General features: G+C 43.9%; 1 protein-coding gene across 2 annotated transcripts in view; it reads right to left on the minus strand.

Moving 5' to 3' along the window:
• MFSD6 (major facilitator superfamily domain containing 6) overlaps positions 1–14,549 on the minus strand; it is a 45,478-nt gene that overhangs the window by 3,630 nt on the left and 27,299 nt on the right. For both annotated transcript variants that reach the window (XM_044427136.1, XM_044427137.1), the window contains 3 exons: positions 8,970–9,131; positions 4,623–4,721; positions 2,416–2,696 (listed from right to left, as the gene is read on the minus strand). In XM_044427136.1, the coding sequence (XP_044283071.1) occupies positions 2,416–2,696; positions 4,623–4,721; positions 8,970–9,131 (542 nt within the window). The remainder of the gene's footprint in view (positions 1–2,415; positions 2,697–4,622; positions 4,722–8,969; positions 9,132–14,549) is intronic.

The raw sequence follows: 14,549 nt of genomic DNA on the forward strand, positions 1-14,549 counted from the left end.
CAAAGTCACATTAAAGAACTACAGTTAGCAGAACGAACACTTCCAAACATATGCTGACCAAGAGCACAACCTCAATTACACACATTCCCCAGGTGTTAACAGCCTCCCACCATCTTACCAAAATATAAACCATCCCTTTTGTTGTTGATGCTGAACCACCATATAAAATCACATGGGAATCTGGCTACTCTTTGTGTCCAAAGAAGGGCTACAAAACTCTCAACAATCCAGTTGGATGAGCTCATTAGTAGGATGCCCCTGATAATATGGGAAAGAGATTGGGGGGGGGGAACAAGCGACACACAGCGTACCCCAAACTATTTTTAAAATACAAGCACATCAACAATTGCAAGTGGTAGGTGGTATCTTACAAAGAGAAGCTTCTTTGAGAAGAAACAATGCCTTGATTAAGATGGAATCTGCTGCGAAAGATGAATGTGTTGCCAAAGAACAAGAGTTCAGATGTACTTGCATGTGCATTTATGCTACTTAACTCACTGGTCAATTAAGCCTCATGATCCGTCGACAACGAGGATATCATCAAGATATCCTAAGCCTAGACTATAGTATAGGGCATCCTTAATTTTTACCTGCTAGGACTTTCTCACTAAATGCAGCCTGAGTTCTGTTAACTGTTACTTTGGTTCTCTTCTGGCTCTGTATCAGGAACGGCTCAGGAAACAAAGAACCCAAGTGGGATTAAAACCTGACACAAGGAGCTGTTGTATACCATCCGGGCAGATCTCAGGACTGCTTCCAGCATGTGCAGCAAGTACGTGCCTGCCACTGTATACATATAGTGGATGCCAAGACCAATCCTGGATACATGTTCAGAGAGCAACATTTTTATGTGGTGATCCACACATAATGTAGGGTGTGTTTCTTCCCACCCTCTGCCTAAAGAATGCAGTTTGTGAATGACTTCCCAAGTCAACAGCAGATGGACAAACCCATTTTGTATTCTTGTAACCCCTTAAAGCATGGTAACTGGGTCTCTCAACAGAGTCGGTAAATATATCCATATATAAACAGCTTAAGCCACACTAATTAGCAAGATGTGCAGTTAATTGCTTGTGTTCAGCATATGGGCCACATGCAGCACTCCATGGCTGGACTCCCACTTGAGATGCAGAACCCTGAGCTCCTCACAACCGCTCTGCTCTCCCATCCTGCCCTGAAGGGTCCCCAAACCATGACCACAGATTGTGAAAGTGTGGCAGGGCTGCAGAGGGGGAAAGAGAATCTTACATTCATGTGCCATTCTGCTGACGGAAACGGCTTTTTAACGAAATAACTTCCTCTGTTAAAATACGTGAACAATTTTATATCAGAACACAATTCAGTACATACTGAACACATCAAACTTGAAGCAAATTCACTAGAATTAATGCATGATGTGGATATTGGAAATCAGTCTAGTTTTGACCTATTCCTCATTAAGCAGCCATCCTTAGTAAGCATGTTCAGCATTATTGGAAAGATGCAGTGAAGGAAGAAGACATGTATGTGAAAGACGACATGTGAGCCATCTAAGAAACGTGGGAAAATGGCTGTGATAGAGCAGACCAAGGACCCATCCACACGAGCATCCTAACACTGGCTATCAGCTATTTCTGGGAAGCCCCAAAACAGCAAGATGGAGATGGTCCTCTCCTGTGGCTTGTCCCCAGCATCTCGTCACCAGAGACAGAATAGCCCCAAGTATGGAAGCTAAATACAGCAGTCAGGGCTAACTCCCTGTGACTGATCTCTTAACCTCCATGAATTTGTCTATCACTTTCAGAAAATCTTCAGAAGTAAAGACCACCATTTTTGTGGTAAACACATTTGGTACACTATGCACTTTAGGACTGTGTAAAGCCGAGCTCTCTCTTGCCAGTCCTTAAGCAACACACTAAGAAATAAATTCCATATATTTACACACTTCTGATTGCAATTGCAATTGGATACGTTCACAACTGTTGTGGGCTGTAGCCTAGAGAGATACTTTTGTGGGTCATGAGCTCATATTCAAGCCCCTCAAGTTCTCTCCAGATCAGATCAAAGTCTGAGTTGGGAAAGAATGTCCTGTGTCCATGCGTCAGATAAGGGTGACCGGCTTGGAAATGATTTGAGCCACCCGTGGTTTTGGGAAATGTGGTTTGCCTTATTTCTGTGACATTCAAATGCAAACCACCAATGGTTGAACCCATCTCCAACAGCGTAACATGTACATACAACTAAACTTGTTCTACCTTTGGTTGTTGCTACTGGTATAACAGCACTTGCACTGAGTGTTCAGATGGAAAAAGGGATGCCAGGTACTAAAATTATGTTCTGGATTTATTGTAGAAATGGAACCCTAAAACTTTCTGTAACAAGTGCTTATCCACTTCTCTCCTAGAAATACCTTTTAGGCACCAAAGACTGTGTTACCTGCAAAGGCTGGTTCTCCAGTGTCTGATTACTTTTGGAGAGGTGAATCATCTCCTTTATTTGATAGAGTGCGTAGGCCAGAGTAACCCATGGAGAAGAACTGACTCCCCAGGCAGGTTTGTTCACATCTTCTTGCTCCTCTTGGTGCTTTGTTTTCTTGGGAGGAAGCCTGGGCTCGGGTCGAGGCATGATGTCTTCTGTCTGTTGCTGGACAAGGTCGATTGTGGCTATGGGCACAGGACTAGAAGGCACGGGAATCCTTTCTGCCAGCATCGTCTTTTCTGAAGTTTGAAACAACAGCGATAGTCATTTTCAGAAAATTTACCGCTGGGGAATTCAGAACGGAGCCATCTATTTTATGCATCCTCTGGTGCAGCGGTTCCAGAGCAGCACTGGATGCTGAGAACAAGCCCAGCCTCCTGGTACAGCATGGTGCTAGCACTTGGGGAGAATCCCTGTCTCACTGCTGCAATTCTGGTAACCCATTGTAGCAATGGTAGGCCTCAGGGAGCAAGAGCGAGACAGAGACAGAAAGCTATTTCTGCTGTCTTCTCTCAACTGATGTCATCCCTTTGTCATGTTTGTTTGTTTATTTAAAATATTTATATGCTGTCCTGTTGCGAAATGTTTATACCCTGCTTTTCCTTCCAAAAGGAAGTCCAAAGTGTCTAACAACATACAAAACAAATGCAGGAATCAAAATTATGCCCAATCCAATTCTCTAAGAAGAGGATAGCAAGAGATGGCAACAAATCAAATCAGAACAAAAACTCATAATACTCCACAAGACAGAAGATAAAAAGATTATGAATCTCAATGGCTCAGAATAATTAATCAGAGAAAGAGCTTTCTGCAGCTCAGTTAATCAGGAACCTAATTGTCTTTTTTAAAGTTTCTTTGAAATATGCATAAAACAAGAAAAAAATAATTATCAATCAACACTTATTTTAAAGGAAGTCTTTGGTTACAACGGCTCCTTGGCATCAAAATCTTGCCTCAGGGCCAGGTGGCCAATGCTTCTTTCCACAATCAGTTTATCTCCAACACAGAAGAAATAGGTTTCCTATCAACAATACCTTATTTCAAGATTATTAAAGAATACCCTGTGTGCTGAAGGAGCAAATTATGCTCTAAGCAAAATAATATACAAGAATGAGCGGAGTCTTTAAAAGCATTAAACTTACTAGTCTGGTGAATGATCACTGAAGCCAAATTAACACAAATGGGCAAGTTAAGAGCTTCTCACGAGCAGTGCAACTAGGAGTGGATCACAGGGCCCCACAGTCTCTCCCTCTTCAAATGAGTAGCCACGGAACGGAAAGCACAGGGCCAGTGACACCCAGGCTGGCATGGACCTTTCAGTGCTGATACTGCTGCTGCAGCATCTTTTCCATCATCTCTTAAAAGCATGGTAATGGTCAAGATACAGCCAGCTGGGCCCATACATAGTTCTCGATACTAATGATGGTGTTTTTGCTTTAAAAAATGGATCCCTTTCCACCACAAACGGGTGCTTTACTCCAATCAGGACAGCAGAGGCCAACTCCCAGTCATGGTGGTACTTAATTTAAGTGAGTTTGAACTGCAGCACTGTACATGTTCGGGGGATTTCTTCTCAAAAATCAGGACTGGCCACAGATTTCTTTCCTCTAACATACCAGGAACATAGAAGCTGTTGGAAAGCATGGGATGGTGACTGGGGGCTGGGAAAGAAGAGAAATGTCAGTTCCATGTTTCAGAACTGAAGTTAACAGAAGTGGCCATCTAAAGTCCCCACCTGGTACGATCATTACGTCCAGAGATTAAAATTACCTAGGAATGTAGGTAGCTGCCTTATACTCAGACCATGGGTCTGTCTAGCCCAGAACTGTTGGCACTGACTTTCCAAGATTCTGGGCAGGAGTTTGGACAGCCCTACCTGGAAAGATCAGGGATTAAATTATGCAGGTACCTCCTGCATACAGAGCAGGTGCTCTGCATCCCTTTCACTGCACCACTGGCAATAAGGCAAGAAGAAAAGAGTTGCCAGGTGAGACTGAATACATGGGAATAATCTATTTATTATTAAATAGATTGAGGTGGGTGGATCCTTGTTTTATTGTGATTTCATGACTGTCTTATATTAATTACCTTTTGATTTGGTGAACTGCCCAGGGAGCCTTTTGACTGATGGGTGGTGCAGAAATGTAATAAATAAATAACTTTACCCTCCTTCTCATCAGGAACTGCCAACCACTGGATTAAAGCGAAGAGCAAGAGAATCACGAGACACGCCATTCCTATCCCCCGGAATGTTGAAGCAGCCCCTGTCAAGAGAAGCAGGAAGGGTGAGCTGCAGTTCCACTGCACAAAGAGTGGCGCACAATGCAATCCCAGGCATGTTTATTCGGAGAAGAAGCTGCACTGCCATCAATGGCATCTGTGCGCAGGAAAGCATGTGCACAAGGTTGCAGCCTGAATGGTCCAAAAATGAGACACAGCCGCGTGGAAATAGCTCTGCCTGCTGATCCAGGTACATGCACCGGCTTTTGATGTAGTCTGGGTGGTTTCCACCCAAGGAGAAGAACTGCAGTGCATGATGACAATTGCCGGAACCACAGGGAGAGGCAGCATTGCAAGCCTGCACTGTGCCACCCAGTTGGTTCAAAAGGCATGGGAATGTTGTAAGCATCCAAACAAATCTGGTTTCCTTGTTCAATAATGTTTTCAAATATAAATACCGAATAGCTAGCATAATCTTGTGGAACATGGTACGTTTATGAGTGGGATTGTAATTGGCTTAATACAGGCGTGACTTTTTAATACTTCTTGATACATCCTTAAGGACAGGTGTAATGCAATTTGCACACTATGTCTATTTTTGCATATAAATGGAATTATAATGAAAAGTTTAAGAGGGGAAAAATACTCCCCATAGAACAATGCGTGCATGAATCACTTTAATGCCAAGTGTTCAGTCCCCCTTGGATTTTATGGCTAGAACAGATTTCCCTTTTCCTTCTGACAAAAATACCCGACATCTTATGTAGACTCAAGAGCAAGAATATAAAATTAGCTTTTTGATCTTTGAATCTACAAACATTCCCTCTGTCTCCAAGAAAATTCATGCTATTGGGGTGAGCAGAAAGGAGATTTCATTTACCCAGACAGTCTAAATACACAGGTGGGTTCAGATGATACAATAACCCACACTGCACAACAAGCACGCAGTGTGTGGTTGACCATCCAGGAGCCCACAATGTGCCTGAGAGACCACCGGGCACATGGTGGATCCTTGCTCACTTCCTCTTCATCCTTTCCCCCTTGAGTCCTCCCACAGGTACTGCTGGAGCACTGAAGCTGCTCCCCCTCCCCAGCACTGCCAGAAGCTGTTTTCAGTGCACTGTGGCTTGACCTTTCCCTTAAAACTGACTTTGCAATCCCCACGTAGCATGGAGAAGGTGCCCTTCCAAGCAGCTACTGCAGGATCCTGAAGGGGCTGTTCATCTTCACCGCTTTAAAATAACAATATAATACTGTGCGCAACACTATGCTGATTTTTAACCCATCCTACTAAATTGGCATGAACAAAAAAAGCGGGCAACCATGGGCAGCCCCTCCAAGGTACTGCAGGAGGTCCTGGGAGGGGCGCCTCTTGGCAGCGGTTTTCATGATCTCCCCTGGATGATTTAAAAATAGCTCTGAAAGGGATGGTGAGCCCACAAAAGCTCACAACAGTGTGAGGAAGGGGCCTTTATCGGCCGCCCTTAAGGGCCACTTGAGCACTTTTGGCAAAGGCAGCTGCCCATTAGCTGCTTGGCAAGAAAGGCAAGTAGCGGCTGAGCTTGACCGATCAACAACCTATCTCTATTGTGACAACCCCAAGGACAGGTTGGAACTCGCCAGGTTGGCTTACGACCCCAGAATCAGCCAACCTGCAAAACCCACTCCAGGTCTGCACAGCATGACAACCCACCATTGAAGCACTAAGGGAAGTGGGGCACCAGCAGGTGCATGGGGCAGGGAAGACAGAGTTGTGGGGTGGGGGCACAGGCTGCCTAATGCTAGGCTTGCAAGGGGCTCGAGCTGAGCCAAGCCCAGCCGAGTGATGCCGTGGTGGCCACGAGGGCAGGTGGGCAGGCCACAGAGAAGGCGCTTCCTCTCCCACCACCCGCCATCACATTCTCCATGAGAGCTGGTGGGAGCCACTTCCCTCCAGCCTCCTCCCAGGGAGACTGAGGAGGGGAAGTGCCTTCCCCTCGTGGTTCACAGCCATTGTTCAGGTGAGCACCGGTTGCGTAACTGCCCCCCTCCCCCTTGGCAGAGGGAGGGCAGTCAGAGCCAACGGGGACAGGCGCCAGCTTCAGCAAGCAGGCTCCTGTTCCTTGCTGGCTGGCTGCCATGTGGGGCTGGCATGGAAGGGGAGCCCGCTTCAGCCAACTGAAGCTTACTCTATCATCCCTCCATGAATCTTTCCCCCCGTGTGCTTTTTGGCTGTGGCAGCAGAGGTGATTTAAAGGAGCCCACCCAGCTAGTCTTAGCATAAGCGTCACAGATCAGGTGCCTCTGCATTACTGCCACTGGTGCAGTCCCTTTGGCTGTGGCTTTGAGAAGGATCCAGGTGCTCAGCCTCACGCCTCCTAAGAGAGCAAAGCGGAGCACCCCTTCCCCAGTCCCGAACCTGAACAGGGCTTGGACAGGTGGCATGAGACCAAAAGCACTTCTGTGCACCCCTACCAATGTCAAAGAAGTTGAGTTGCTCACAAATGATACCTCCCTCCCGGCACTGGCAGGAGGGCAGGCAGAAACCAATGACGGCTTGGGCACTTTGCTGGCTGGCACTGGCTACAGACCCTTAGCCAGAGTGGCAGGCCTGTCTCGCTGCTCTCGCCAAGTGGTTCTATAGCTGTTTGACTTGAGCATGGTTTAGCATATTGGATTAGATGACCCACTAACTGCTCCAGTTAATAAACACCCGCCACACACATGCACACAAAGCATGAGGAATTCAAGTGACAAATGTAGCCCCTTTCCTGGTGGCTTAATGTACTGTACAAACCCAGTCACTTTTGCAAGAGGCTCCAGTTGGTGGATCTTGGGGTTCTAGTAAAAAAAGTAGTTTCTGCAAGTCTGAAGTCTGTCCCACCCTGTAATAAACTACCATCTCACTAATAATTCCTACAGCCACAGGATGTCCCAGGACCAGGCATGGTTTTAAAATAAAATTGAAAACTTTATGCACTACAATTTTAGCAAGGAACATTAAACATACACATGCATAGAAGAAATGTACTTCCTTCATTTTTATGGGATTACAGCGTTCTTGGACTTTGGAGAGCCAGTTTCTTGTCGTTATCTAGTGGATAGGTAATGGATTAGCAATGGACTTGTGGTCTCTCTCAGTATAAGATGTTAAAGGGGGGGTTTTTTAAGGCCTATTTTTTTTAATGGTGTAAAGCTAGATTCACTTACTGGAGGGTTCTGAGCCAGTGAAAAACGCTTTGGACTATGTACCATGATAAAAGTAGTAGAAGTAAGTGTCTAAAGGATGGATGGTTCCAGAGAATGTTACTGACACTTTAGCCTCACTAAAGCATTGTTGTTAGTCATGAAGTCGTGTCCGACCCATTGCGACCCCATGGACAACATTCCTCCAGGCCTCCCTGTCCTCTACCATTCCCCGGAGTCCACTTAAGCTCACACCAACTGCCTCAGTGACTCCATCTAGCCACCTCATCCTCTGCCGTCCCCTTCTTCTTTTGCCATCTATTGTTCCCAGCATTAGGCTCTTCTCCAGAGAGTCCTTCCTTCTTGGGTGGCCATTTTCCTTCTCACTAAAGCGAATGGGACTTAAATGAGTGACAATTCACTTGTATCATTAATTTCAGTGGGACTAGATTTATAATAAAACTGTGCCCATTCACATTGTTCTTAGAATCAAATCACAGAATTTATGCTCACATAAAATACTTAATCATATAGGCTGACACTTCCCAAAGCTGACACAGTATGTAACTTTTACAAATGTACATGCTGCAACAGCCATTCCACATCTAACTACAAATGTGGCTTTCCTAGAGATGATGGGCAAAGGGATGCTAAAAAAGATACAGGCTCTCCTTCTTTGCTCTGTCCAGGATATGTACAAGCGCACAGGTTCTACAACAAAAGTGACAGTAAGACGTGGGTGACAAAACTGAACTGCAGAAAGGCGGGGAGGCATTTAAAGCACACCCTAAAAGGATGGAATGGCATGGAACCTCGGAGGAGGGCTTTCTCTGCGGTGGCACCCCATCTATGGAATGTGCTCCCCAGAGAGGTCTGCCTGGCGCCGTCGTTGTTTGTTTTTCAGCGCCAAGCGAAGACCTTTTTATTCAAACGTCATTTTAATTGCTAATATTATTTCCTTATTTTATTCTTTGGCCAGGGCGACTTATTTTATATTGTAATTCGTTTTATATTTTTAATGTATTATATTTTAATGTTTTGTGAGCTGCCCCGAGGCTTTGGCGAATGGGGCGGCATAGAAATTTTCTGAATAAATAAATGAATAAAACCTGCTAAATTTCTCTTACCAAAGTAATTGACCAGCACTCCACCAATCATTGCTCCACATCCTCTTCCCAGGCCGAGGTGCAGGCCCTGCAGGATTCCTTGAGCTGAAGTTCTTAACTCTGGAGGGACGGCAGCACTTAGATAGGAAATGCAAGCTGCCCATATGGCTGCGTGAGTCACACCTACAGAGAAGGAACACATTATGAGATCCAGAGTCTTGAAGATGTCCTTTCAGGAATGTCATGGCTGACAGAGGAGATGTGTGTCTATGTACGTTTACTGTTTTATCCACATGAGGAATCCGGTACATGGATAAACATTTTATAAGCTCATGTGCTTAATTTATTCCACTATTAAAAAAAAACCCTTTAAATGAAGATATTCATCTTGCTAATCAGCTGGCTTATATTTGTGTAATTTAATCTAAATTGTATTGGAATCCCTCCAAAGGCTCAGTTCAGATGCTTTAACTAAGGTGTGATAATCAGAACATTGTTTCTGTTAAGCATAGCACACCTTACAGCTAACACAGCCACCATTTTCTTGCTACAAGGAATAACCATTTTATCATCATCATCATCACCATCCTTTCTAAAAATTGCTTTGGGAAAATACAGCGTTTTCTAATTTAGAAACAGAAAATCCAAAATTTCTCCAGAAATGTTCAAATTGGGCTAGCCCCTCCATCTTGGTCTGCATATCATGTCCCAAACCTCCAACCAGCTGTTTACATAAACCATAAGCAGCTAGCAAGTAACTAGCATGATTCTCCATGAACCATGGGTTGTTTGGGGTCAGAACAAATAAGCCAAATATTGCAGAAGATCCTTTTCACTGGTGGATAGCTATTAATTTCAGCTGAGCAGTGTTAGCTTCAGTTGTATATGATTTATAGTGCTAAAAAGAAAAACACAGTGATTTCACACAGAAATGCAAAATATCTCCTAGCATTTTTTTATTTTTATTTATTTATTAAAACATTTTAACACAAGTTAGCCATGTAGCAACATTAGGTGAGGGTGCTTATACAGCAACATTAGGTGAGGGTAAATCAGCAGTTAAATTACACAAATATGCACGCTGCACAAACCTGCTGATAAAGCTTTGGCTGATTCATCCACCATTAAACCACAGTCGCTAAGGAGGTCCTCTCCCCTTCCCCCATATACGACTGCAGTCCACACTGCCCACTCCTGCCCTTAGCATTACAGTGGTGTAATTTCACGCAGGTTCCAAGGGGCAGGGAGACCTGAACACAGGAGCTTCCGCACACAAAGAACATACTCCGCCACCGAGCTGCGGCCATCACTCAGCAAGGGCCTAAGTACAGCACTTCAAGTGGTCCCTGCTCAAGGGCACCTGCAAATTGTACAGACGGCTTCATTCGGATTTCATGTGCACTGAATTATGCTGCCTTATCTAATCGCTTCTGACTGAACAGACTGCACCTAGGAATAAAAGGAGGAAATGTTGAAAGGAAACTGCTGGCTCTTAGACAGCGACTGATCTCATTCCATGGGCACAAGTGAGGAAAATCTGCACTGGTTTTAAAAGGAGAGGAACAGCACACCACAGGGACACAAAGAACACCGGGAGCACTTAGACCTTGCAAAGCAAACTTGGGACCAGATGTTTATTTTGGCTTCTGTCAGAACTTACACTTTTAAAGCAAGTCATGAACCTAGAAAATTGTACATAATACATTCAAGTTATAAGTATTACTTATTACCAGACTAATATTCCCAATTGAAGGCTCCGAGTGCTAACTGCTAAGTGCACACATGCAAGACAAAGACAGTAACACCATGAATCGAGGGAGAAACAACGCACTACAAGGTGCACAGGGCTGTTACACTGGATACTATGGGATGGGGAACATGTGACAGGGGCTGCCCTTTTCAGCAGCAGTCTTCCGTTTGCTGAAAAACTTAGTTCTGCCCTCACAGTTTAGCATCAGTCAAGGAAAGACACAACTGAGGGGTGAAGCACATCATGAGTTAATGAATGGTTTTCAATGAGTAAAGCTGCTGAATAAAGCAAGACTTACATATTTGTTTCTGATGTGCCATCATTGCCGACTCTATATGATTAAGGGCACATCTATGCACAGTCTTGTAACTCCCAACATACTTCAGTCAACATGTTAGGCTGAGACTTGGCGGAACTTGTAGGACTATTTTCTGTCTCAGCAAACGAAGATGGCCCCCTTAGAATGTTAACTTGCACATACTTCTGTGCAAGTTTCAGCCTGTCTGCTCTTTAATCTAAAGAGAAAAGGCAGTGTCTTTGTCCATTAATTCCCTCATCTTAACTACTGCTTGTTGTTATGAGTGCATTGATGGTAATTATGGTTAATGCTCACCAAAGTTTGCTCCTAGAAGGCTTTAACATGAAAGTCTGGTTTCAGTTTTTTTTAAAAGTCAGGTCTGGTTAAAGTTCATGCAAAGCTAAGGACTAACAGTTAATAGGAAGGACAGGGAGTATCTGCACATTCTCTTAACTATGGTTACAGGACATGGAATATTACTTCCCTACACTACGCTGCCTCTCTAAGAAGTGCAATTGTACAAAGAGCAAATTAATTTTGCTTGATTTGAAGCTCTGGTTTATTTTCTTACAACTTGTTTCCAGTTTATGGGACTATTCACTTACTCCTTTGAGATGCCACTGACCTCTTTGATTTTTTTTTAAATAGTCAGTCTTACACAGTCCTCCCTTCCACCCACCCCCATAAAGATAAAAAGCCCAAATCACTAACCCCCACCCCTTCTCCAGCTCTGGACATCTCCCTTCCAGAAGTCTCTGTTTACACAGCATACTAAATAAGGGGAACAAGAAGTTTCATCTGAAACTCTTCTGTTTCTAACCTCAAAAATGCCCCTGAAGCATTCATTGATCTCAGACTGTACAAGGCCTGCAATTTGTCACAGCATTTTCCTACAAAGGCTTGCATAACCTTCTAAGCTGAATCTACAGATATGTCAGGTAACTGAACTGTTTTGTGTATTTATATTACACATAACACAACTGTGCTAAAAACTCATCTGCACTGGCTGTCTAATCAAATAACTATCCAGGAAAATACATACATAAATGAATTATAAGTATTATTAAATTTATTTTTGCCAAAGCCAAATAATCAAGCTGCAGTTTCTGAACTGTCTTCAAATGTACAACTGATTAAATACAATATAAATAACAATAACATCACTGTAACATTTCACTTAAATGTAAATCTGAAGTTTAACAAGTTCAACAGTTAAGCAGGGTCATATATGAAGCTTGGCCTGCTAAAAACAGCTGAAAATATCCAACCCGCTCCCCATGCTATTTAGAGCTGTTAAAAGTTTAAGCATTAGAGGGCAGTGTTTGCCTGGCACTGAGCTTAAAGTTGGTGACAGGCAAGCTTCAGTAGGGAGATCACTCCATAATTTGGGGGCTACCAGTGAGAAGGCCCCCTTGTTGCCACCAACCAAGCCTCCCTTGGAGGTGGTATTTGGAGGAAGGCCTCACCAACTGACAGTAGTATCTGAATATTGTATTGTACTGGGATAGGTGCTTCATCAACTATTGTGCCCCCAAATCATTTAGGGCTTTATAGGTTAAAACTAGCACCTTGAATCATCCTTGGAAGCAGTTAGGCAGCCCATGAAAGTGGGCCAGAATTGGAGTTATAAGTGTCTGGTCCTGGTTACTAGATCTGGCTGCCACATTTTATACAAGCTGCAGTTTCCAAACTGTCTTCACGGACAGCGCTGCACAAAGGGCTTTACAGTAGTCTAGCCTAGATGAGGAACTAAGCTATTCCTGCCCAGACAGGAGTGTAGACGAGTCAAGAGAGCTAGGAAAAGGCACTCTATGCAATTTAGGACACCTGAACTTTATGTGACAAAGATGGCCAAAGAAATTGGCAGAGTTCCTCGCCCACTCCTCTGGTTCCACCTTTCTCAGTCCCATTTTTCCCTTTTAAACTTGAGGGCAAATATCAAGAAGGTGACAGCTGGGAGAGGTTTAAACGTCACTTCCTCATGCACACTGGCTCTGTTCCAGATCAGGGCACCACACACTTGTAAGTAAAAAGTAGGGGAGTAGTTGCAAAATGCAAATTTAACACCACACTTGACGACAGTGTAGACTACATTTCTATCAAGCCTTTTTTCCTCATGCAAAGAATCAAAGAGACTTACAGGACCCCTTCCTCTCCATTTTAGTCTCACAACCAACCTGTGAGGTAGGTTAGAATGAGAGCCAGTGATGGGTGCGAAGTCATCCAGCAAGTGTCACAGCCAAGTGGCTATGAATCCATAGCCAAACACTTGCTCTAGTTTGATCCAGCATTCTCCTTTTCTTCTTGACTACTTCAATCTCCTAAACCAGGAAAACTCCAGACATTTTGGACTTCACTATTCAGAATTCCTGACCAGTGGCCATGCTGTCATGGGCTTCTGGGAGCTGATGTCCCAAATGTCTGGAAATCTACCTTCTGTTTACCCATGTCCTAAATTGTATGCACTTCTTTCCACTCCTTGATGACCTTTCCCTTAGTAGCATTCCACCCAACATTATCAATATTGTAAGTGTATCTCATGCACAGCAGTTCAGAATACACATACCCTTCCAAGTAAGCTTAGGCTCCACACTCACCCTTTGCCTTCCACAGGTAGAATTACTCCTGGCCCACTTAAAAGGCATCATTCAATTTGCAATGGCACAGTATGTACAGCTATGTATATTCAGTGCGACTGTGCCCATGAGCAAGGTTTGAGCCTCTTGTGCAAAATCAGGCTAAGACTCTTAGCTCTCATTTGCTAATATAGCAGCATACTTCACGGTTTCACAGTGACAAAGTAAAGTTGGAAAGTGCAATGCCTTTTGGAAACTCAGAACCAAGGGTGATTCAGAGCCCACTGAAACCATTCACAGGCTACACTCCACATTAACCTCCACATTAACAACTTAACAATGCATCTGCTAGCGTTCACGTGACTGGCAAAGCTACTCCTCTGAAAACGGCTGCCCTCTGGTTCATAGCTCTCCTCAAGGATATGGAGAAGCGAGAAACAAAAGGGAGCAAAACAAAGGGGAGATGCCGCAGCAAGAAGTACAAGAGCAATACAGCAGGGCAGTCGAAATAGGCTTTCTATCTCTGATCGCTAAAACCGGGTTTGGTGTGGACTCATAGGCTTGAGTTCACCATTTTCAGTAAACAAAGACTACAGCATTTCCTTCAGTAAGATGTTTAAAAACCTGCATTAGCCATAATCAATGCTAAATGGCATTACCTTTTCTCTTCCACATAAACCACGTTAACAGAAATTGGGGGAGAGAGTAGATGAAAAGCAATTTATGCTACGTGTGTGAAAAATGCCCCAAGATCTTAAAAACACAGATATCCTCTCCTCATTCAGTTCAGTCCATCACTCCATTTTCTATTTGCAAGTGAACATTTCCTATTCACAGTAATTCCTCCTTCTCAATTCTCAAGGCTTCTGTTGATACTTTTTCATCCTTAATTAATCAGCATTAATCAGGAGGCTGCAGGCACACCTCAACATGGCTTACCGATAAGGCATGCCTGGATTTCAGAGTCATTTTTTCCT

The sequence above is a fragment of the Varanus komodoensis genome, unplaced genomic scaffold, assembly GCF_004798865.1.
Source record: "Varanus komodoensis strain SLA01 unplaced genomic scaffold, ASM479886v1 scaffold18_1, whole genome shotgun sequence".
Taxonomy (NCBI): domain Eukaryota; kingdom Metazoa; phylum Chordata; class Lepidosauria; order Squamata; family Varanidae; genus Varanus; species Varanus komodoensis.